The sequence below is a fragment of the Rhipicephalus sanguineus genome, chromosome 2 (assembly GCF_013339695.2).
Source record: "Rhipicephalus sanguineus isolate Rsan-2018 chromosome 2, BIME_Rsan_1.4, whole genome shotgun sequence".
NCBI classification, from domain to species: Eukaryota; Metazoa; Arthropoda; class Arachnida; order Ixodida; family Ixodidae; genus Rhipicephalus; species Rhipicephalus sanguineus.
In genome coordinates, this window is record NC_051177.1 from 32,974,697 (window position 1) to 32,999,855 (window position 25,159).

Below are 25,159 nucleotides of genomic sequence, written 5' to 3' on the forward strand. Positions count from 1 at the left end.
TTCTTTTCTTACTCAGTGGAGCCGCACTTCTTATATGTGAATTGTTCAAAGCTGCATTTACCCGTCATTTTTGCCATGCATGTCTTGACAGAAATATGCATCCTTTCTTCGATACATCAAAGACTTACAGTAAAAGAAATACTATCAAACATTTCCCATGATCAAGCATCCCGAAGTGTGTGAATAGGTTGATGTTTTTATTGGAAGGTGCATCATTGAATGCTAATATTTCTTGCCTGTCTGCGTTGCAAATGGCAGGGCGTTAAGGTATGTGTCGAGGTAACAGTAACCTGTCAATTTTTTTGCTTCAAGATATTCTTTTTCCACGATCTTCAGTCTAAATTGAAGGCGGTGTTATGCTCTGCACGCAGTGTTGAAAGCAGTGAAAGGTGAAGGGGTCGTAAAGTTGCGTGTGCATTATGCCAGAAGCGTATTGCAAATGTGTCATGCAGAGTCAGCTGAAGCGTAAGCGGGAAGAAGTTAAACGGCCGGGAGGCAAGAAGCCATGCGGCTGGGAGGCAAGTTACACGGCTGTAAGTGAGGGAACTGCCACTGCTGCCGGAACTGCTGCTGGAACTGCTGCTGCTGCTGTCACAACACCTGCACAAAGCCGAGACGTTGCACCGCCCGCACCGACTCGGCGCACGAGGCACCCATCTACGCTAGTTCAACCACCAAAGCTTGATGCTTGGCTCAGCACTTTCCAGGTGAGGAGTTTAAAAAATGTAGGGGTGTGCGAATATTTGAATTTTCGAGTAGTGGTTGCTGTTCGATTCGATTCGCACTGGCATTTTACTAGTCGAACAGTTCAACCTTCTCAAAGAAAAATACAGTCAACGTCCGATTGAAAGTGACCTCTTCAGATTTTCAATATGCTTCACCTCATTACACTCTCGTATTGCGGCAAGTTACAGTTGAACTTGGCCAAGACACAGTCAATGTCCGATTAAAAGTGGTCCCTAGATTTTCAGTATGCTTCACCTCATAACACCCCCGTATTGTGGCAAAGCTGCCTTTCAAGCTGCGCTACTGTCGCAGATGTATTAACTAGGGGTGTGTGAATATTCAAAATTTCGAATATTTTTCTAATAGTGTTTGCTATTCGATTCGCACTGGAATTTTACTATTCGAACTATTCGAACTTCCCAAAAACACATTCAACGTCCGATTAAAAGTGACTTCAGATTTTCAATATGCTTCACCTCATCACACCCCCACATTGCGGCAAAGCTGCCTTTCAAGCTCTGTTACGGGCAGACAGCCAAGAGACAGTCAACATCCGATTAGAAGTGGTCCCTAGATTTTCAATGTGCTTCAACTCATCACATTCCCGCGTTGCGGCAAAGCTGCCTTTCAAGCTCCGTTACGGTCGCAAGTGTATTAACTTAGGAAAACGCTGGTTCCAGCATGGAGATGAAAAATGCAGCAGAATTGGGGGCTCAGTTAATGCTGTTTGGGACCCGAAATTTGGGCAGGAAGTCCGAAAAATCGGACACTGAAGCTTTTTAGCATCCAAAATTTCAGATGTTCTTATTAGGGGTGTGTGAATACTCGAATATACAAATACGAATCGAATTCCAACTTGTCGAATAGTTCGATTTGCAAATCAAATATGGAGTATTCGGTTACTCGAATATTCAATATATTCGGCGAGTCTGTTTGGTGTTACTCGAATATTCAATATATTCGGCGAGTCTGTTTGGTTGGTGGGTGAAACACATACAATACTTTGAGACTGCGCAGTTTGTTCAAAACTACACAAAGTTTGAGTGTCACGAACCTGAGAGCACGCAGATTGTGGTCGTGACACAGCCGAGCCGCGAAACTCAACTAAGACAGCCTTTTGTTTGTGCCGCTCGCACCGGCTGCACTATATGTCTCACTTCCTACACATGCAACAGTTGTAGATACACTTGGAAAGAATCGCAGACTGCAATTCGTGAGCACAAAAGGAAAGCGCGCCATTATGAATTGCAAAACCATGCTCCAGGGCCGTGCAGCATTGGTTGCGTCGCGTCACTGCGCGGCCGATGATGATGATGATGATTTAGTAGTAGTGGCCTGCCCCTTTGCAAAGGGGGAACACACTCAGTGTCGTGGCCTCAAAAAAGAAAAAGAAAAAATAACAGAATCAATAAAACCCACACGCGACAAAGGCAGGAGACACGCACACAACGGCCTAAGTTCCAAGTTCGGCGTACAGTTGTCCACCACTCAGCTGGCCGGGCGGCACTCGCGCCACCTCTCGGCCGCAGAGCCACCCAATTTCTCTTCTACTTTCGGTAACGGGATAGTGGTGGCGCTTGTTTAACTTCTCCGTTGACTCGTCGAAGCTTTTCTCGTGAACATGTTCGTAGTAGAGCTGTGCACGGGCCGTATTTCCGAGCCCAGCCCGGGCCCGCTGACTTTGTCGAAGGCCCGCCCGAGCCCGACGGCAAAGGGCTGCGAGCCCGCCCGGCCCGGCCCGACATACGAAAACACAATCCCGGGCCCGGCCCGGCCCGGCCCGGCCCGGCTCGGCTCGGCTTTTTGAAGGTTCGCTGCGAAAACAAAACATCGTTTTCCGGTAATTTGGCATTTTATTGAGCATGTCAAATATGATCAAGCGACACACGACGAACAGTCTCTATTGCACAGATTACAAATTGTCGTGCAAAAACAGCAAGCAGTCCAACGATTCCGGCTTCAACGAAGTGCAGCGCTTTTGACCATGCAAGCGTCAGCTTGTACGAAGGCGATCTACGTCGGGTCGCTTGTCGCTGTCGCGTGCATTTTCACTCATATATGGGATTTGGCCTTAAATCTAACGCGAACAGTCGCGTGGCGCCGTCACTAGCTCAGGTGGTGTTACTTCTCTGTTTGTCGGAGTGCAACAGAGGCAGTGGTTTACCTGCTCCCCTTTTGTTTAAAGTAGCGAATGGAAAGCAAAAGCGGTAGAGGGCCTTCGCGGAAAAGGCGCTGTATGCGTGCTGGAAAACAATTCCAGCTCATTCTCTATATTTAGGGCTTCAGTCGGGCTTTGAGCCGGGCCCAAGCCCGGCCCGGGCCCAAGGTGAATATACGTCGGCCGGCCCGAGCCCGGCCCGCGGGCCGGGTCGGGCTCGGGCTTTCGGGCTACCCGGAGCCCGTGCACACCTCTAGTTCATAGTAAGTGGTGGTTAGTTAACGCGTGTGTAACCACTCCTGCGTGCGCTTTTTAACTTTATCATTTTTAAATTTAATTTCATTGTTTAGTCCTCTAGGCCAGGGCATCGGTGGATGCCCGCCCGTTACAAAGGGTGGGGCCACAAATCCAATCCAATCCAACCGCTGGCTCCGCGCCGTTTGGCCATTTGCTTTATTTCTCCGGGCAATCCGAAACCACCAAGTCCCTCGCAATTGGAAACCACGCTGACGTGTCCTGCTACCAAATTGTATCCGTGCGAGCTGCCAGAAAACGTCGTCAGGCGGTCCTGCTGGTCAAGTGCGACATGAATGAAGAAACGAAAAGTGCCATTTGGAAACATTTTGTAAAGAACTCGGCCCAAGAGGCAACGTGCAAAAGCTGTGACATGAAACTTCGCACACCATCGAGTACGACGACGCCACTTGCGAATCGCCTCAAGAACAAGCATTTTTCTTTGCACAGTGTGTTTATGAGAGAGCGGTAAGCAAGGACGACCAGACGGAGCACAGCCGCTCATCAAAAATGTGTTGAAGTCGCGCAAGGACCTATCGCAGCGAGAGAGAACGGCGATAACCACAAGGATTGCCCGAATGCTGGCGCTCGACCTCCAGCCTTACAGCTGTGTCGAAAATCGGGGTTTCAAAGAGCTGATGAACCACATGGAGCCTTTGTACAAGATACCCAGCTGCACTACGTTTTCAAGGACAATCATCCCGGAGTTGTACCGAGACACAGTCATGGCTGTGAAGGAGAGAATGCTCGCGGACTTCCAGGAAGGCGTAGAGTCGATCTCGTTGACAACTGACATGTGGACGTCGAGGTCTAACCAGAGTTATATCAGCCTCATCTGCCACTATTTAACCTCCAACTTCGAGATGAGAAGCTTTGCGATGGAAAACCGGAGTGTCACCGAGAGCCACACAGCTTGCAACATCCTGGAGCACCTGCAAGCAATGATGGATAACTGGGAGCTGCCACTGCAGAAAGTGCCAGTCTGTGTGGTGACGGACAATGCACGAAACTTTCGCGCGGCCCTTAGGGGTATTTCTTGCGTCCCAATGCAGTGTATGGGCCATACACTGCAACTAGCTATAAAAGATGCCAAGGAAGAAACAGCAGGAGTGTTTGCCATTCTCAAGAAGTGTCACGCAATTGTTGGCTATTACAAACACAGTGCCCAAGCTGCGGCAAGACTGAAGGACTGCCAGCGACGAATGGAGCTCTCAGTTCTGGAACTTATTCAAGACGTGGAAACGAGGTGGAATAGTGAGCACTATATGCTCTCGCATCTTGTGCAGCTGAAGGAAGCCATCTGTTTGGAGCTGGCCACCTCTGAGACAACTGTGCCCAACCTGGCACCACAGGAGTGGAAAGCTGTGGCTGGACTAGTCAAAGCTCTTGAACCAAATGCATCGGCAACCAAAGATCTTAGTGGCCACAAATATGCAACTTTGTCGGCAGTGGTACCGTTTTTGTATGGAACACAGGTGGTTCTGAAAGGCTTTATTGCAGCTGATGATGACACCTCAGAGTTTGCTAGAAATTTGCTGAAAAGCATGAGGACAAGGTTTACAGGGCAGGACAAGCAAAAGGAGTATATGCTGGCAACCGCCTGTGACCCAAGGTTTAAGAACCTCTTCTGTACTGAAACATTCCAGGAAACAAGGCTCTTGGAGCTTGCAAGAACTGAGTTGCAGCTCCCTCCAGAAGAAGAATCAAGTGACTGTGTCAAAGCATCGACATCTACAGCTCACAAGGAGCGTGTCAGCAGTATCTGGGACAGCATTGAGAAGCTGGCAGCGTCATCAGAATGAAGACGCTCCACCGAAACAGCCAACATCGAGGAGTGCGGTACCTTCGAGAGCCCACTTGCAGCAAGGACCAAGACCCTCTAGCATTGTGAAAAGAAACAGGCAAGCAGCACTTCCCAGGATTGTGCAAGATGGCCATGAAATACATGGGCATTCCCGCAACAAGTGTACCAAGTGAAAAGTTGTTTTCGACGACTGGTAACATTGTTATGGCCCGGAGGGAGAAGTTGACCTCAGATCACGTACAACAGCTGCTTTCTTTGCATGAGAATTTGTAAACATTCGTGCTTCTTTTAAATAAACTTGTTATTTGATATTCCATTCGATATTTGGCTTTTTTTTTTTTTAATTCGATTCGGTATTTCATTCCAGACTTACTATTCGGTATTTGCACACCCCTAGTTCTTATATATTGACATCTACGAGGCAGATTTGGAACTACGTACTTGAAGGGAGCAGACCCTTGTCCACCACATCAGTTGGGCTTCATCAGAAGTTCAAAAAGGAAGAGAGGCTGAGGAAATGTCATCTTTGCCTATCACGTGTAAAGTGTTGTCGGCAACTTTGGTTGCACAAAATCTTCTACATAAATACAATTCGGCCTCTACATTACCTCATTCTTGATAAGACAACTATAAAACACCACCCCGCCAGTGCTTCATCAACCTAGCGAAAAGAAACACTTTCATGTTGCTATCTCACAAGAACATACTTAGGGATTCTCTGCAACTTTTTCTGTAATTTCACTTCGAATTATTCGAAAAATGTTTGAGAAATATTCTAAAAATATACGATTCGATTTGCACTCATTTTCAATATTCAAATTCGCTTCGCACCCAAAATTTCGCTATTCGCACAGCTCTAAAAAAAAGTTGAAAGCTTGTGACAGCTATTACATTTCTTTCAGGTCAAGTCTCATCTTACCTGTTCTAGTTCTGGTGCCAAGTCCTGGCTTGGCACCGTACATTCACATGTGATATTGCTCAATTAGTACTGCATCACGCACATTTTGCATAGGTTTTGGAGTTGGATCTTAGTACTAGTGGGGAGTTATGTTTTATTCTGCAGTCATTTCCTGTTTCTTTATTATTTATTAGGGATGGGCGTTTCGAATATTTGAACGGATATTAATGTATTCGAATTCGCTTCGATACGAATTTAGATTATTCAAAATTTCAAAGTATTCGAAATGAACGAATATATGTATACATTTCACCGCACGTAAACCCCTGTAAAGGTGGTTTCACTGCGGCGTCTGGTTGCTGTGCCGTGAAACAACCCATCCAGGGGAAATCTGCACTGCCGCAAAGCCACACTTCAAGGTTAAATGTACATATTTTTTATAAGTTTAAAAGCGTGTTATATGGGCTTATATGCGCTAAGTATAGTAATTTTTAAATTGTACCGTATTGCACCACTTATAACTTGCACCCTACTGCTATTCAAATCTTGATACTATTCAAGGCTGCTTCCACTTCATTTCAAACCAATAAAGTGACATTCACTCATACCTAGTTCCAATCCTTAAAAATATTGTGCATGGGTCATGACAAAAATGCTCATTTTTCTTAATAATATGCGGTAAATACTATTTGAACTATTCGATTCGAAATTATTCGACCAAACCACTAGTCGCTTCGGATTCGCTTCGAACCTCAAATTCATTATTCACCCACCGCTATTATTTATACATTTCAAATAATAGTAGGCACAAATACATTCCCCCGACTTTCCTCAACATCATTGTCTGTTGTCTAAACGTGGCTATTACTTGCGAAAAATGGGCCGTTGAATTTCCGGTTCTCTCGCTCATGCTCAGATTAGCAACTTGTTGCTATTTTCTTATCCTTGTATCCAAGCTTTGTATTACATTTAGCCCTTCATGTTGTCTAATGTTTGCAATGCTTTGCTTGGCAGTCACAATAATGTGAGAGTTTCAAGACCATTGCTATACTCCTTTTCTAATTAATAGCACCAAGGTCTGCAGCTGTATGGGCTAATTTGCTGCTTAGCTAGCAGCTGGCACAGACGTGCATTATTTGCAAGTTAATTGAACTTGCAATTATGTTTAGGCTTCTTTACATCTCTGGAGCATCGAACCGCGCATCAGAGTGCTGTTTTAGGCACAGAAACTGTCTTATGGAAAGCATTACCTATGCCTGCTAAATGTGCCAATTTTATTCGAAATTGGTGTGTATGTAATGACCAGGATATTTTTGTCATAGAGCAGTCGTTAAAACAAAAAGAAAACTTACCTCTGCGGGTATTTAATGTTCATCACAGTTTGAGATATAACAAATATGAGCTTACATTGAAGTTATACCATAGTTGTGTGTGGGTGATTGCCTTGCACATACCCGAGATTTCTGTGCAAAGTTTTATGAAACTTGCATCTGCGTCCAGTGGTTCATGTAGATTTTTATGGGTGGTCAAATATTGGGGGGGGGACATCGGGGGGGGGGGGGGACGGTACCAGTCGAACGTTTTATTTTTAAAACTCTGCTTAATATGGGGCAAATGTTTACAACAATTTGAATACATTGCTGACTGTCAGGAGCAGACTCGGTTCTTTACATTTGTTTTTATCCTACCTGCAAATGTGCTTGATTTTGGACCATCCTTTTGTAGCCAAGATTAAATTTGCGAGCCAAACCAAGGCACTGCACGCCTATGCTTTCCCAGAAAGTCTGCATTGCTTTGGTGGCAAAGACTGTTCGTCACAGCACAGCAAAGCTAATGTCTTGCTCTTTGTTGCCTTTTTTTTTTTCTGCTGCTTTCAGCCAGACAGTAAATATGTAGAGATGTTCATACTAGAACACTGCCTCTTTCTTCTTGCAGTCATGGAGCCATTCGGAGCGACTTGTAGCGCTCGATCAGCTGATTGAAGGCTGCGAACCAGGCCAGGTGCGTCACATGATGAATGTCATCGAGCCACAATTCCAAAGGGATTTCATCTCCCTTCTGCCCAAAGAGGTACGTGAAGCTCGTTTACCTAAGCTTTGGATCTTCACATACTATGTGAGAAATGTGCACTTATGTGAGAGGCGGCCCTGCTAAATATTGTCACTTGGTCGGGATGGTGAAGTACACAGGACACAGGCTGGCACAGTTGAAAACTTTTTATTGGGAGAACTTGTGCCCAGGAAATGAACAGTCAAAGTACAAGCAATACACACTGTACACTGATAGCGGCAATCACAGTAGTCAGCCGCTCTTAATCGGCTGACGGCACGCGTCGCCTTTTATACATCAGCGATCAAACCTTCCAGTACTGCTGGTGCTTGTGTAAGCTCCCAGATAATCTTGACTCTTTGCATCCTGTGCGTAACCTAAACAGAAGGATCTGAAACAACCGCAAAGCTTCCCAAACATTGTGGCGCGGCCTGCACCAACTGCTGCTGATAGTTGTTTTGTGGGTGATACCCGAATACGTCAAAATAAATAAATCAGGGTGCGGGGCAATATATCAAGGAGGTGGCTGTGCCTATGCACCTGACGAGTTGAGTTTTCCTTCCCTTGGTTTACAGCTGGCACTGTATGTGCTGTCATTCCTGGAGCCTCGAGACCTGCTGCGTGCGGCGCAGACATGCCACTATTGGCGCATCCTGGCGGAGGACAACCTGCTGTGGCGCGAGAAGTGCAGAGAGGCCGGCCTAGATGACGTGCAGGAGGTGCTTGGCCGACGACTATCTTCCTGCTCCGTGTCTCCGCCATCTCCAAGCTCCGTAGCTCCTATACCATGGAAGCTGGCATTCATGCGGCACCACTACGTTGAAATGAACTGGCGCTGCAAGCCCATACGAGAACCCAAGGTAGGTCGGCCACTCTGGAACAATGGGTGTTTCCCAACAACCTTGCTGTTGGCTTGCACAATTTTAATTTTAAATGCACATGTTGTCATTATTCTCAATCCAAGCATGCTGTGTGCACCGTCCATTAACGGGTGCATACGTACTTGGTGTTTGCACACTGTCGTGCTGCTATTGCAACATGTTGCTCTGTTGGTTGGCATAATTGGGTGATTGACTGGCTTTCAAGATATGGACTGAGAGCTAGACTTGAGGCAGAAAAACCACAGATTCCCACCATGAAAAGGGCCTTGGAGGCTGATAAGCACAAGGTATCCATCCCCGCAATTGAAGCTCGTTTTAAGGGGGGACATGGGTCCTGAAATTTTTTTTAAATTCTTTGTCGATTGAGATGAAACTTGCGGAGTTTACGCATATTTGTGTGCAGATTTCAAATATGCAATTATTTTTCTAGTATAACATGTAGTTTTTAAAATATCAAACGTTTCATATGCTTTTTGGGAGCCCCAGTTTGCCTAAACTGAGAGAGTTACAAAGTAATTAAGCACATCAGAATGACCTGCAATGAGTACAGAGTGCAAGAAAACAAGAATGGATGTTCTAAACCCATTTGAACAAAAGTTATGGCACGATGAACATTCCAAATTAGTCTACTCTAAGCTGGGATTTCAGCCACGAATATTCAACATGCCACAACTTTTGTTCAAATGGGCTTAGAACATCCATTCTTGTTTTCTTGCACTCTGTACTCATTCCAGGTCATTCTAATGTGCCTAATTACTTTGTAACTCTCTGTTTGGGCAAACTGGGGCTCCCAAAATGGCACATGGAATTCAAAAACTACACATTGTACTAGGAAACAAATTGCATATTTGAAATCAGCACACAAATATACATAAACTCAGCGAGTTTGATTTAAATTGGTAAAGAATTGTAAAAAAAAGTTTTCAGGCGCAGTGCCCCCCCTTAACTCCCGTAATTGTTGCAAAGAAGCCGGGCACCACCGCATTTGCTTAGTGGCTGTGTTGTGTCATCACTGAGCTAGGAATTGTGTGTCCGATTGACAGCCCCTGCAGCCTTTTCGGTGCTGAATGCAAAAATGCTTAATGGGCCATGCTTAATGGGCCATGCTTTAGGAGCACGGTTAGGAGCCCACGCATAGTTTATCTTGAGGCCCCCCCCCCCTGCCTCGACATTCTGGTAGAGCTGTGCGAATAGCAAAATTTTGGGTGCAAAGCGAAGTCGAATATTGAAGTGTGAGTGTGAATCGAATCGAATATTTTTCTAATATTTCTCGAATATTTTTCTAATACTTCGAAGCGAAATTCCAGAAAAAAAGTTAGAGAGGATTCCTAAGCATATTCTTATAATATAGCAACATGAAAGTGTTTCTTTTCGCTTGGTTGATGGTGTTTCATAGTTGTCTTATCAAGAATGAGGCAATGTAGAGGCCGAATTGTATTTATGTACATGATATGGTGCAACTAAAGCGTTGCCGACAACACTTTACACGTGATAGGCAAAGATGCCATTTCCTCAGCCTCTCCTCCTCTTTCAACTTCTGTGGAAGCCCAACTGATGTGGTGGACAAGGGTATGCTCCCTTCAAGTCCGGAGTTCCAAATCTGACTTGTAGACGTCGATATATGAGAACATCTGAAATTTTGGTTGCTAAAAAGCTTCGGCTTCCGATTTTTCGGACTTCCTGCCCGAATTTCAGGTTCAAAACGGCATAAATTGAGTCCCCACCTCTGCCACATCTTTCATCTCCATGTTCGAACCAGCGTTTTCTTGAGTTAGTACATTTGCGACCGCAGCGCAGCTTGAAAGGCAGCTTTGCCGCAATACGGGGGTGTGATAAGGTGAAGCATACTGAAAATCTAGGGACAACTTCCAATCTGATGTTGACTGCGTCTTGGCTAAGTTCGACCGTAACAGAGCTTGAAAGGCAGCGTTGCCGCAATACCGGGGTGTGATGAGCTGAAGCATATTGAAAATTTAGGGACCACTTTCAATCGGACGTTGACCGTGTCTTGGCAATGTTCGACCGTGACGGAGCTTGAAAGGCAGCTTTGCCGCATTATCGGGGCGTGATGAGGTGAAGCATATTGAAAATCTGAAGGGGTCACTTTCAATCGGACATTGACTGTACTTGTTTTTGGGAAGTTCGAATAGTTCGAATAGTAAAATTCCAGTGCGAATCGAATCGAATAGCAAACACTATTCGAAAAATATTCGAAATTTCGAATATTCGCACACCCCTACATTCTGGTTAAAATCAGCCTAACCCTTTCAGCCCTGAATTTTTTATTTTGGTCGGAGACTATTTTTGTGCTTGTTTTCCTAATAGTTATGAGCTCAGAAGACCGCAAACAAAAAATTGAGCCAGTAGCGCAAGTATTATTGGATGTACAGACATGACATCAAATTAGGTCATCAGGGCTCAGCGGCTGTGAAATGAGAAAAATGACATCTTTTTTCCTGCTGTTCACCAGAGTACACCAAATGTGAACCACGTCTCATTTTTCAGTGTTATACTCATTGAAACAGCTTCGGTACAGTGACCCGAAAATTGCGCTTAGCCGCCTCAGCGTACAGGCCTCGGCGTCACCCATGACTTCGGTCAAGCTTCTTCTTCTTTGCGGCTCTCAGCTCCATAAGCATATCACCATTTTGGTGTCAATCGCAGTGGGCATCATTGAAGAAGTATTCCCCCAAGAATGAGCAGTTTCGGTTTCATTTCCGAGGTGCTAGGGGAAATCTTGGGTGATGGTGTCAATTGACACCGCCAGGGCCGAAAGGGCTAAACAACATGATCTTATAAGTTGCAGGATGTTGCTCAATTTTCGCACTGTCACTGTTGGTTTTGCAGGTGCTGCGTGGCCATGAGGACCACGTCATCACATGCCTACAGTTCTCGGGCAACCGTATTGTGAGTGGCTCGGACGACAACACCCTCAAGGTTTGGTCGGCAACGTCGGGGCGCTGCTTGCGCACTCTCATTGGCCACACGGGTGGTGTATGGTCGTCGCAAATGGCTGGCTCTTTAGTAGTGAGCGGCTCCACCGACCGCACCCTCCGTGTCTGGAATGCTGACACGGGCATGTGCCTGCACACTCTCTACGGGCACACATCGACAGTGCGATGCATGCACTTGTATGGAAACAAGTGAGTGCCTTCCATCTCTCAATCGCTGTGACAGAGGTAGAGCAGGTTAAGGAATCAATTTATGCCCTTGTTGTTCGTTTATCGCTTATTTATGAGTGCATTTTCTAGCTGGCAGATGCTATGAAACCCTTCATTTTCACACACATTATTAATGTGCAAAGATCGTCAAAGTAGATTGGGTTCTTGGGAGGGAATCCATCTAAAGGTATGCTGGCAGCCTTGATTCATGGAATTTATTTATTTATTTATTTATTTATTTATTTATTTATTTATTTATTTATTTATTTATTTATTTATTCTACGAAGGAGTGCAAGACATGATTTCTTTGCGGTGGTTCTCTGCTCAACCTTATCCTCTGCTGAAAATTTGGCACTTGTAGCGATGTGGTATCTTCAGAGCACTTTTTGGTCAGTACAAAGTGGTGGGTGATCCCTTGTTTAAGCGTGATTTTTCACTGAAGAACAAGAGGGGTGTTTGCAATTAGACTTTAATGATTTCCATGTTAAAGTTAGCTATTTTAGAGTGACTTCAGTAATAGAACTATCGCGTGTTTGTTAGAAGTTGCATTGGCCAGTCCTGATACGCTGCTTGTGACAAGTCGCACTCCTCTAGGGGCTATAATTGCAGCTTCGACTTTTGAAATCAAAGGTCGAAGCAGCCAAGTCAGAAATCATTCATTTTATTTGTTTTCCTTTACTAAAGTGGAGTAATCTTCCTCAGTGTTCTGCTCATTAGTTGTACAATTCAAGGTTGCTTTCCCTTTCGTTCTTGCAGGGTGGTGAGTGGGTCTCGAGACGCAACGTTGCGAGTCTGGGACCTCGAGACCGGAGAGTGCCTGCACGTGCTCGTGGGTCACGTTGCAGCCGTCCGGTGTGTTCAGTACAATGGGCGCCTGGTGGTCAGTGGAGCGTACGACTACATGGTCAAAGTGTGGGACCCACGAAGAGAGGAATGCCTTCACACATTGCAGGTGGGTGTGCTCGCTTTCTACATGCACAGCCTTTCGTCTTCATAGGAACAGACTTTGCCATTAGAGGCCTGCTGCAATTAATTTTCGGATCAAGTGAATAAAAAATGCCTGGCTTCACATTATTGAAGTGTAGGGCAGCCTCTTTGCAAGGTTTTGCGTTTGAAACGATAGCAGATGTGTCGGGATAAAGTTGCAAAGGCTTTCTTTTTTGATACCGTTAACCGAAAAGAAAGCGCTTATCATTACTACTTGCCAAAAGTGAGGCATTACTAGGTGTGCACGAATCCTTGCCTTGACCTCCGAAATTGGGCATCATCAAGCGCGTGTCAGTGCCATTTAAGGGGGACGCGGCTTTCGTATCGCGAAAAATGGCAAAAAAAAATCGATTTTTTGAAAATCACATTTTCAGTTTCTGTAGCCCTTTTTGTATCCGATTCCAAAATACCTTCATCGAAAACCGCGTAGAAGTGCTATAAAAAAAATTGTTGCGCCTGCCAAGGTGGCGAAAATTATCGGGGAAATCGCAAAAAAAACACTGATTTTCAAAAAATCATAGCTCCGCAACGACACCACCGGGCGCCGATATCTTGGGCTCATCGGAAAGCGCATTTCTCCATCTTCAAATTCCCCGCCGCAGCTGGCTCCTCCCTTCGAAAACAAGCGCACAAAAAGCAAATGTTCGAAGGTCGTTTCGAGCCCTCCGATTGGCCGCGTACGCCATGTTGCCCCAGCGCGCCTCGCCATTGGTCCGATGCTCGCTCCGGGAAATAGTCGTCTGCAGCTCGTGCGTCTCGAGCTCACGGCTGTCGCGCTACTTCGTGGCGTATTCGCAATCGCTCTGTGTTCACGATTAGACGATAACTTTGAACAAGAACTGCGTTTTAGCAGAGTCATTCATTGAATGACTCTGGTTTTAGTTTGGAGCTACTAGCGGAAGCTCGGTGGGATTACGATGGCGCGCCGCACTCGTAGCGAACATCGCAAACGCGCGTCTCGGACCGACTCTAGCGTTGACTCGTCGGATCCGTGGTTGGAGGTTCTGCTTATGCGTACTTCGGACGTCGTGACGAAGATGATCGCAGGACGACTCTTTGTACTCGCGACCACGCATTACGTACTTTGAAACATCGGACACCGCGGCCGGCGCGTCTACTGCTCGGAGTCGTCACTAGGCCTAACTCCGCTCACGGCGCTGGCACGCGAGACGAACCTCGAACTTTGCGGGCAAGAACGACGCGTTAGCGGACTCGCGGCAGTGTGCTTCTTCACAAGCAACGAAGCGCTTCCCCCCGTCGGCTCCTCGGTACAGCGGATGGTCATTTTACGCATCGGCAGCGGACCCCACGGCCAAGCTCATCGCGCAGCGGGCGCGCGTCGGCGTCCCGAAATGCGAGGCCAAACACGTTGCGCGCATATTTTTCGTCGCCGCACCTAGGCATATTGCGCATCGTCACCGAATGCCGCCACCCAGCACATCGCGTGCCGACTTCCCAGACAATGCGGCCGAGCACTTAGAGGTGAAATAAAGCACTGGTGATGCAATTTAGGCGCGCTTGGGGCCGTGCTTGGTATCGCCGTAAGCGCTCATGAATCATCTGAAAAAATAAAGGCCTCGCAAAAAACCATGTCCGCAACCGGGTGAATGATGAAGCGCATCGCAGGCGAGGTTTACAAATTAGCTTGACGAGTGAAACAGGGAGATGAATTCATATCTGCCCAGTTCGCGTCTTGAATAAACTGCTAAGGAATTCGTATTCCACCAATGTCTTGGCCTGTTATTTAGGAGGAAGGGATAGGTTGTCATGATGAGAGCCGCTCTTAGTATCCTATAAAAATAATTCAATGATCAATTGCAATTAAGACTGTTAATTATGTTAATGAGAGCACGATTACAAGAAAGCTGGCAAATCATCATAGTACATGGCCTACTTGCATTACAATATCTTGTTTTTTGTCATGTCTATTACACCACTTCATAACTTCGTTTAAAATTCATGCTACATGTCCTTTGTATATCAGAAAAGGATTTTAAGAAAAAAGAAAGAAAACAAAGGCACAACAGATGAAAGGCCACATGTGCAGGAGGTCCAACCTTATAAAACACGCCAAAGGTCACAATCTTCTTGTGTTTTAGGGAAGCAACACACCTCAAACTAAAGACAGGGCACTCAAGATACTGCACATTACGAAGGACTCAAAAGATTACTACCCCAGTGCCTTTTAATGAAGTAATATCCTTGGTACAACTTTAAAAGCCGTTTTCTCAAAACGACTTTTCTTGCTTCCTGCTTCGCTTGTTCCGCTGATTTCTCACTGACCGCTGGGTCTATTTCAGTTCAGTTTTTTGTTCTCTATTCCTTGAAGCACAGTTCAGGGCGTGACATTCTTGCTTTTTCAGTATGGCCTTTTGATAATTAGCTATTTGACGAGTTGCACAAAGCCTCGATGCCTGTTGCACAGTCACCTCATGAAAAATGAAAACTAAAAAAAATTTTGTTGCAAATAAAAAAATCTAAGAATGTCATGCCCGCAATCAGACATCTTAGAATGCATAGCACTTTGAACGAGTTTCCTATCTCATTTTTTAAGCGAGTCAGACTCGGAACAAGAGCAGAAGGTGAAATATATTGTACATCAAAAAGTTGTAAAGATATATTCATGAAATTTTTACAGTAGCATTAAAAAAACATTTCAAATAAGTGTGCCAATTTTCATCAAAATCCATGAAGAAATAAGAAAGTTGGTACCAAAAGCCACGTCCCCCCTTAATGGTCGCTAACCAAACAGAAAAAAGATAATGACCAGTCCTGAAGCTTTGCCAAGGGTATCAATTGATATTGCAGACATTTGACGTATTGTTTTTAGCGATGTGCTATTCAATCTTTCGACTTTTTTCCGCACTTGCAGGGTCACACAAACCGGGTGTACTCACTGCAGTTTGATGGGGTACACGTAGTCAGTGGCTCCCTGGACACGTCGATCCGGGTGTGGGATGTAGAAACGGGTGCCTGCCGGCACCAGCTCATGGGTCACCAGTCGCTTACATCTGGCATGGAGCTTCGAAACAACATTCTTGTCTCAGGAAACGCCGACTCTACGGTCAAAGTCTGGGACATTGTGACCGGCCAGTGCCTGCAAACTCTCGCTGGTGGGTAGACTCTTCTGGCACTTGGAAGCCTTGTGTTTAAAACAGGGTGTCTACCGACCGGGAAAACCGGGAATTCTCAGGGATTTTGGGTAGTCTGGAAATTCTCAGGGAAAACTCAGGGAAACTGTGCTCCCATCAGGGAAAATCCACAGTAACTTTATTGAAAGGCAACGAAAGTCGCGGTAGCGCGGGCTCGATATTTTGTGAACGCATTTTTCAAATCGAACAGCTGGTGCGGCTGCGGGGAAGTGGCGTACCTCGATGCTGTCATCGCCTTCGGAGCGGTGAAGTGGGAGAGAATCCGGCTAATGCGTGGCATGCGGGAACCATGAACCACGACACATCGTATCGCGCAATGTTGTCAGGGTGTTCTGTGACTGCGCGGTGTAGTTTCTCACGTGTGCTGTGCGTTAGCGCCCGATATGGTGTTTTTGTTATCGCCGCGTGTCAAGTAACAAGCATGATTAGCTGTAGAAGCAGTAGCAGTAGCGAGCTTGAGTTATCTTGCAAGCGATCGCGATCGTTCAGGAAGCGGATGTCTTCGATAAGGCTGGTATCTGGCAAGCGATCCCGATCGGCAAGAAAAAATCACAGCATATCCACGGAGTGAATGATGATGAGTGGGCGAAGCTGCGGAGGTTCATCGGTAAACCATGAATCTTCCGTGAATTCTGCCCAGTACATCATCACCGACGTGAGATCGGGCACGTTTATACTAAAGGTTCGATGAGTTATGACGACTTGCAGCTCACTTTAATTTTACATGTACGCTGTGAATTTTCATTGTTTAGAAAACCATTGCTTTAGAAAACATCTGGCATCTTTCGTTAAGCAGCTGGCGTCTTTTCGTTTTGCTTTAGAAACATCTGGCGTTCTTTCGTTTTGCTTTTAGAAAACATCTGCCGTCTTTCGTTGGTTTATTTCATCAATCAACGGCGTTTTGAACAAAATTTTTATTGTTTAATCACGCACAGGAGAAATCTCACCAGGCACTACCTTGGAGGTAAACAATGGCTGCTAATGGGAATGAGAGACAGAAGTCGGCTTTTAGCTAACACTTACACTTCTACTTCTACTAACGTTTCCTACTGGAACATGCCAATGGCTGCTAATGGGGAATGAGAGACAGAAGAATTCGGCTTTTAGTTAATGCGCACGCTGCGAATTTTTTATTGTTATACAACGCACAGGAAAAATCTCCCACCGGCACCACCTTGGAGGTCAAGATCTGGTACTAGCGTTACGACTGGTTACGCACTACTACGACTACGAGGGACGAACGGGTGCCGCCTTAAGGAGCTTCGCCCCTAAAAAGACAACGCTTGTTGGCTGTTATCGGAGAGCTCACTCGCTCTGATCCCGAGCTTCAAAGATGCTATATTTAGGACTCCGTGAAGAATAGAATAAATTTCCAGGCGAGAGCTAGCGTAACTAACGGGCCCATTCACAGCAAGTGAAAGCTTTTTTCTTTCTTTTTTCCCGACCAGGGCACTGCTGAAACAAGTTTTAGGCAGTCGGCCGATATTTTTGGGGGCTGCAGCTCGCAATTACAAGCCACACCACGTGGATGTTTGCTACAAAGCCGAATTACAAAACTTTTCAGAGCCAAGGCATAGCGGCGACCAAAATTCGCGACACCAGCACGGGTCCCATTTGCTCGATTCGGCGCGCGATGTTGGAAAACAGTAACGTTTCCACCATAATCGGAGGTGCCGTAATTCAGGCTGTTGCCGTGCTTCCATGCGATCTGAGCCCTCAGCTACCGTATTTACGCGATTCTAAGCACCCCCCGATTCTAAGCACCCCCCCTGTTTTCACTATAAATATTTTGGAAAAAAGTTTGCTTGCGAATCTAAGCACCCCTCTTTTTTATTTTTTTTTTTTCCTTTCTGCGAACACGGCGCAGTCAGGGCCGCCAAGCGCGCCCTCTAGTCGCTAATCTCGGAAGCCGCCATGTCGTATGTTGCTAGGTTCACACAAGAGATGGCGGCACAAGAGTCGGCAGCAATCCAATCCGCAAGTCCGGACAGGTTGCACTGGCTTCGCGGTGGCGGGTGGCGTGCTTACGTTTCTTTGTCAGTTGTTCGATAGCCCTGACATCGGTCAAAATGAGTGCAAAGAGGGCATCCTACAACTTGAAGTTTAAGCGTGCTGCGATCGCGTTTGCCGAGGACAATGGCAACCACAGTGCTGCTGCAGAATTTGGCGTGGACCGAGCCTGTATCATCAGGTGGAGGAAGCAGCGGGACCAGATTCTCAAGGGCGCCGCGACTCGCAAGAAATTCACGGGACCGCGCAAGGGCCGACACCCCGAACTCGAAGAGGAAGTCTGCGAGTTTGTTCGCAGCGAAAGAAGCAGGGGCTTCGCTGTCACTGCCGATGCCCTACAGACAAAGGCGATGGAGATCGCGAGGAGAATGGAGATTCCCCGCGCCGTGTTCCGTGCTAGCCGTGGCTGGGCGGAGCGCATGATGCGAAGGAATGGATTTTCTTTGAGACGCCGGACCACGATATGTCAAAAGCTGCCAAGTGATTTTGATAACAAACTCGTTGCTTTTCAGCAACACGTGCTGGATCTCCGCAGATTAAACAGCTACGATTTCGGCCAGATCGGCAACGCCGATGAGACGCCCGTTTTTTTCGATATGCCGAGAGCATGCACCGTTAATGAGGTAGGAGCCCGGGAAGTGAGGGTGAAGACTACAGGGTATGAGAAGCAGCGTGTCACAGTGATGCTGTGCATTACAGCTGACGGCCGCAAGCTTCCGCCCTACATTATTCTGAAGAGGAAAAACATGCCCAAAAATGAGTGTTTTCCGAAGGATGTCATCGTCCGAGTCCAGGAGAAAGGATGGATGACAGCCGAGCTAATGGAAGATTGGATCCGGGTTGTGTGGCAGCGGCGCCCCGGGGCACTGCTTGGGGAAGCTTCAGGTACGCGGTCCATGCTTGTCTTAGATGCTTTTCGCGGCCACCTCACCCCGGATGTGAAGACCAAGCTGCAAAAGAGCAACTGTGACTTGGTCGTGATTCCAGGAGGCATGACACCAGTACTGCAACCCCTGGACGTTTCGGTGAACAAGCCGTTCAAGGCCCACCTTCGACAGGAGTACGAAGAGTGGGTCCGGAACCCCGAGCGAAAAAAAACACCGACGGGAAAGTTGCAGAAAGCGTCCCCGTCCACCGTGGCGACATGGATTTCGGACGCGTGGAAGCGAATCAAAGTCGACGTTGTCGCGAAGTCGTTCAAGAAATGTTGCATCACGAACAACCTGGACGGCACCGAAGACGATGTGCTGTGGGACACAGAGAGTGACGGGTCGAATGGTGCGACGGACTCGAGCGGTGCGACGGACTCGAGCGGTGCGACGGACTCGAGCGGCAGTGATAGTGACTGACATGATACACAAGTGGTGTGTTCACTGTGTGAACCTATTTTTCTTTTCATTGTTTTTGAATTAAAATGCGATTTCTCGCGTCAGCCTCGTTGATATGTTGTCGCTAAAGGGGGTGGGGCTGTGCGGTCATTTTTCGATTTTTCGAATCTAAGCACCCCCCCTAACTTTTAATATCGCGATCGTGAAAAAAAGGGGGTGCTTAGAATCGAGTAAATACGGTATATTGCTTTTTTTTGCGATTGCAATTATATAGACACTCCGACGCGAATTTTTTGCCTTCGCCATGATCTTCCTTATCAAGTCCAAATCGCGATTACATCACCCCGCGCGTCGTATGCTCCATGCGCGAGTGAAGGCGCGCGAGCGCTGCCGACGAACGGGGCTTAAGCAGAGATTAAACGAGCCGACCGTCTCGTTCGCGCGATGGGCACATGGAGATAGGAGCCGGCGGGTTGGGGAGGGGGGGGGGGGGGGCTGCGTGAGTTCGACAGGAAGTGCGTACTTTGTACCAGCGAGCGTGGTCGCGTGCGCCGCGGTATCTTTAGTGGGGATCAGCAGATGGCTCATACCTTTGTAGGTGTTGTGCTCTAATTGCAAAACTTCCGTTGAAGCCATAGCAGTGGCGGATCCAAAGGGAGGGGGGGGGCGTGGCGGCGATCGCCCCCCCCCCCCCACCCCCCCACCCCCCACCTTATGCCAGCCCCTGCCCCCTCCCTTCAGTGCTTGTCGTCCACCTCCTTTGTCAGGCTGCCTGTTGAGTTTGCCCCCTTTTTCAGGTTGCTTCGCCTGCCACTGCCCAAAAGGGGTAAAGAGAATCTTGTGCCTGCTCTCTACCTCTCTCATCGCTCTACCTTTTCCTGCTTCCCTATGCACATTTAGAACGAAGGCTTCTTAGGCACCGCCATAATCCCCTCTGGGCAGTTGTAAATATGCGTGACCCACCAAAATGCACTGCTGAGCGGGGGCTTCAGCCTTTGTACCCCCCCCCCCCCCATTAGGTACTTGAATCCGCCCCTGAGCCATAGATAGGGCACTTCTCTTAGTGCAGCGGCCTCGTTTCCTGAAGGAGCGAGCTGCTAGCTTATGTTCATATAAAATTCCTCTTTGTTGCTATCGGATTTACTATTTTACTCTCGTGGTGAAACTGCGACTTTTTTTCTATCGTGGGATGGTTTTCGATGTTCTGCGTTCGTGGAGAGCAAATGGTTCGGCTGGGAAACAAGGTAGCAAAGCAGAACAAGTGCAATTCCACAGTGCATTAAACCCGCATTTGTTTCGTATTTACATGTGACACTTTGGCAAGGCATCGAAGGCTCAACACCTCAAGCTGCACCTCAGGCTCAACAAAATTGATTTTTTTTTCACACAAAAAATAAAAAAAGATTTTTCATGTTGCCATATCAGTCCAGCATTCTTGTGCCATTTTCAGTTTAAGATTAATCCTTCACTAACTATGCCTTGCATGAAAGGTCAAATTTCAGTTTAACGAAGTTTCGATATAACGAAGTGAGTTGCCGCTTTTACGAACTTCGCTATATTGAGGTTTAACTGTTCTATGTACTATTCAAATGGGATTAAGTCGGTTTAATTTTCTAACTTGCGTATTAGAGAGTGACATCACCGAGCAATATGGTCTCTACCCATCTTGACATAAAACAAAGTTCTGCTTCACTCAGGGAATTCTAGCAAAAACACTCAGGGAAAACCTGGAAAACTCAGGGAATTTAGAAAAGTCAACTCGGTAGACACCCTGTTAAAGTAGGGGTGTGCAAATATAAAAATTTTCGAATACGAATCGAATACGAATACAGTAAAATCTCGTTACTACAAGCATCAGATTAACGAAATTTTCAGATTAACGAACTTTTTTGAAATCCCCGCCAAAATGCCCATATAGCCAATGTAAAAAACTTTCAGTACTATGAATTTCAGAATACCGAATATTTCAGATTAAGCATGCAGCCTCACGTGTCCGAGAATCGACGCAAGCGATGTGAGGTGCTTACAGCCATTTAAATTTCCATATGTTCAAAACTTCACGTCCAAAGACCTGCATTGCCAACAAAATGAGCGCAGGAAAAAAAAAACGAACAAGAGAAAGTGCCATCGCAAAAAAAATCCACGCATATCCACGAAGTGAATGATGAAGAGTGGGGCGAAGCTCGGATTGTTCGGTAACCGTGAATCTCCCGTGACATTGCCCACTCTTCATCGTGTAAATGAGTGACAACACGTGTGTAGAGTATATACATTTTATTGGTCATAATTCGTATGTTGTGTTGAGTTCTGGATTCCGTTTTCCTTTCATTATCACTGCTATATGATCCGTGAAAAGTAGAGCCAATGGTTCTTCGATCGAATCTAACCTGACGTTGGCAAAGACAAGGTCTATGCACATTCCCCTGATGGTTGTTGGCTGTTTACAGTCATACAAAATGAATTGTAGAGCGTATCGAGACTTCATATACTGCACAAGCCAGTCGTCGGTGATGTCAATGTTAAGTCACCGACTAGCACAAAGGGGTTGTTCTTGTACTTTGTTTCATAATCGCTCATTGCTAGATCGATGTACTTTTCTACGTTGCCTCGGGAGAGAACCAGGTATACTGTCAAGACGACGGTTCCGTTGAATAGTTTTTGCAGCGTGTTCTCCATTGGTGAGAGGGTGTGCACCACAGCGTGCTCTCGTGCATTTTTTTCTGCAGCGTCCTCTTGTGTTTTTTTTTGTTTTTTTTTTGTTTTTCTTGTCACAGATGTTTTTTTTTCTTCAGTTTTGATTTTTGTTCAGTTTTCGGTACACCCTCTCGTGTATTTTTTTTTCACAGATGTTTTTTTTTTTTTTCGATTTTTCGATGTGCCTTCTTGTATTTTTTTCACAAATATTTTTTTTTTCAGCTTCAGTTTCGTGTACCGTGACGGACGCGGACAAGGCTAGGTCTTAAGGAGCTTCACCCCTAAAACTCGCCGACTCCGTTTTAGGCCACGACGATTATGCGCATTACAGAGAAACTATGTCGAATTATGACCGAAATTTCACGCATTGAACGGTACTGATCGTTCGATCTCATGGGCGCGCACTCTGTGTCCAAGATCCAAGACATTGCTATGAAATCGCGAATCACCATTCGAGTCTTAAACATGCCACCCATGCCCTCATTTTCATTAACGGTATGATTTCCTTCTTCTCAAGTGCAGCCAACGCAAAGAGTTTAGTTGATTCTGTACCAAACCGCAACTTTGATTGCCCGTGACCGCTACCGAAAAGGCAGCCAACACTGATTAGGCCTAGCCTGCGGGCTGACATGTTGTCGCGGGAAGTTTGTTCAAGACAACATGAAATCAGGCGTTGAAAAGATCACTTTCAAGCACTGACCCAAGAGCAGCGCACATGATAAGAAGTTCGGGTTTGCAGCCAGGAGATCAGCCGCGACAAAAGCCCGCTAAGCTTGTGTAAGTCCGCGTATTGGCAGCAAAGGCGAAAGCTCGCGTCATGAAGCCAACGATTTACACACGAGGTCGCAAGCGTGATATACATTGCACTCTACAACGACTCTTTTCCCGACAGTAAACTTAAAGCACACTTGATGTGGACGCGATCGCAAGTTCCATGCAGAGCGCGCGCAGCCGGGAAGCAGCTGGAACTGCACTGGCACTGGTGCAAACAAAGGCTTCTCCGTCGCCTAGGCAACCGCCCTCCTCCCTTACTCGGCGTGCTGCTGCCGCAGTCTTTTTTCTTTTCTTTCACCTCCCTCCGCCCCTCGTTCATTCACTACGCGTCCTCTCCTCCTTCGTAAAAGCGCCACCGTATTTGTCAGAAAAGTTTTCCGGCAACCACATAATAACCAGTCTTTCATCTTGGGGGACTGCACAGTAAGCGGCGTGCATATACAGTCAAACCTCGATATATCGAACACGGACATATCGAATTATTGCCTATATCGAACGGTTCCTATATCACGTGGGAAATCGCATGCATTTTTAATTTTTTATTTCGAACGAAGTTTGACGTATAATGGATATATCGAACTCGGCCACCCCAAACCGCCCGCGCTCCGTTGACAGGCGGCGAGCTTTCCCGCAACTCTCGAAAATAGCGGTAGCGTGGTGGGCGCTTACGACTGCTGCACACATCGATGGCTCCGAGTGCGCCACTTGAACGTAGCGGCATACGCACGCCGCAGCCTTGCAGCAATGACGCACTGCACTTGTTGCACCAGCTCCTCCTTGATAGTATCGCCAGGCATCCGTCGCATCGGTCGTTGTTGTGCTCGTGTGTTAGGCCTGCCGTGCGTTGTGGTGTGTGTAGCGATGGCTGCAGACGCGAAGAAACGGACGACCCTGACTTTTGCAGCAAAACTGGAAGCGATCCAGGCTGAAGGCGTGGGATTCGGACCTGGTGCGTCAGGGACGGAAGGTATGCCTTATCGTCGGTAACTGCACGGCACACCACACCGATGCCCAGCTGAGCAACATCGAAGTGGTATTTCTGCCGCCCAACACCACTTCGAAGCTCCAACCGTTGGACCAGGGCATTATCCGCACATTTAAGTCTATCTACAAGCGTCGGCTGATCGACATTTTGCTTGTAAGACTCCGGATGGGCCAAGATCTGAAGATCGATCTTTTGGGCGCCATCCAAATGCTCAAGGCGTCGTGGGAAAACGTCAAGCAGTCGACGATAGCCAACTGCTTTCGGCATGCGGGCTTCGGTGGACGCACTGACGAAGCATCAGTGGAAGAATCCGAGGAAGCTGAGTTGGCATGCGCAGATGAAGAAAGCGAGCTCGCCAAAATGTGGAGCAAGCTGGAGAGCTTTGTTGGTGCGGAGCCGCAAACAATGTGCATCGAAGACTTCGTTGGAGGTGACAACAGCACTGGTACAACGGCGGAGCTAACGGATGTAGAGATCGTCGCCGAAGCTACCGCTGAGCAGCCGAATGAAGACGCTGCCGAGGTGGATCCCGCAAGCGCTGATGGTGCCCCGCTCCCGACATCAGCTGAGGTCGTAGCCGCTTTGGCCCTTGCGCGCCGCCACTGCAGCGCGATTGAAGGCACCGGCCTTTCACTTGTGGATCGCCTGGACTATGTTGAGGACGCAGTCGTCAAACACGCCATTGCCAACAAAAAGCAGGCTACTCTTTTTCAGTATTTTAAGCCAACACAATAGATACTTTGTTTGAATCTTCAAGTGAGTATTTACTGCACCACGATTGGTTCGTTGGTTGTTTTCCACAAGTTCTTGACGCATTTTTTACGTGATTTTTTATATCGAATTCTGGATATATCGAACTATTTCGCGATCGCCGTGCCGTTCGATATATCGAGGTTCGACTGTACATGGTCTTCTATGGGATGGTAAACGGCAGTCGAAAAAGACTGCATTGTAACCGGTCCTGCACTATAAGTGGTTACGTTACAAGCAGGGATGCAACAGCTGCACCAATTGCGCCAATTTGATACAATTTCTTATTATTGCGCCATGTTGAGCCAAAACCATGAAATTGGTTAAAATTGCGCCACGCTGCGCCAAAATGCCCGACCAGCTTAAAGTTTTCTCAGTTGCGCAAATTTGAGCAAGAAATGGAGGCCGCGTTGGTCATCTGCAGTGTGGGCATCGTCATCCAATACAGACGCGCAGACCCTAACCCTAACCCCTCGTGAAAAAAAAACTCAGTTTCACCGCAAGGAC

The 25,159-nt window shown here is 46.9% G+C and overlaps 1 protein-coding gene across 1 annotated transcript in view; it reads left to right on the forward strand.

Moving 5' to 3' along the window:
* Window positions 1-25,159, forward strand: part of LOC119382674 (F-box/WD repeat-containing protein 7) — a 41,943-nt gene that overhangs the window by 11,214 nt on the left and 5,570 nt on the right. The window contains exons 5-10 of the mRNA XM_037650471.2: window positions 453-707; window positions 7,816-7,950; window positions 8,505-8,789; window positions 11,658-11,953; window positions 12,729-12,924; window positions 15,832-16,072. Of these exons, the coding sequence (XP_037506399.1) occupies window positions 453-707; window positions 7,816-7,950; window positions 8,505-8,789; window positions 11,658-11,953; window positions 12,729-12,924; window positions 15,832-16,072 (1,408 nt within the window). The remainder of the gene's footprint in view (window positions 1-452; window positions 708-7,815; window positions 7,951-8,504; window positions 8,790-11,657; window positions 11,954-12,728; window positions 12,925-15,831; window positions 16,073-25,159) is intronic.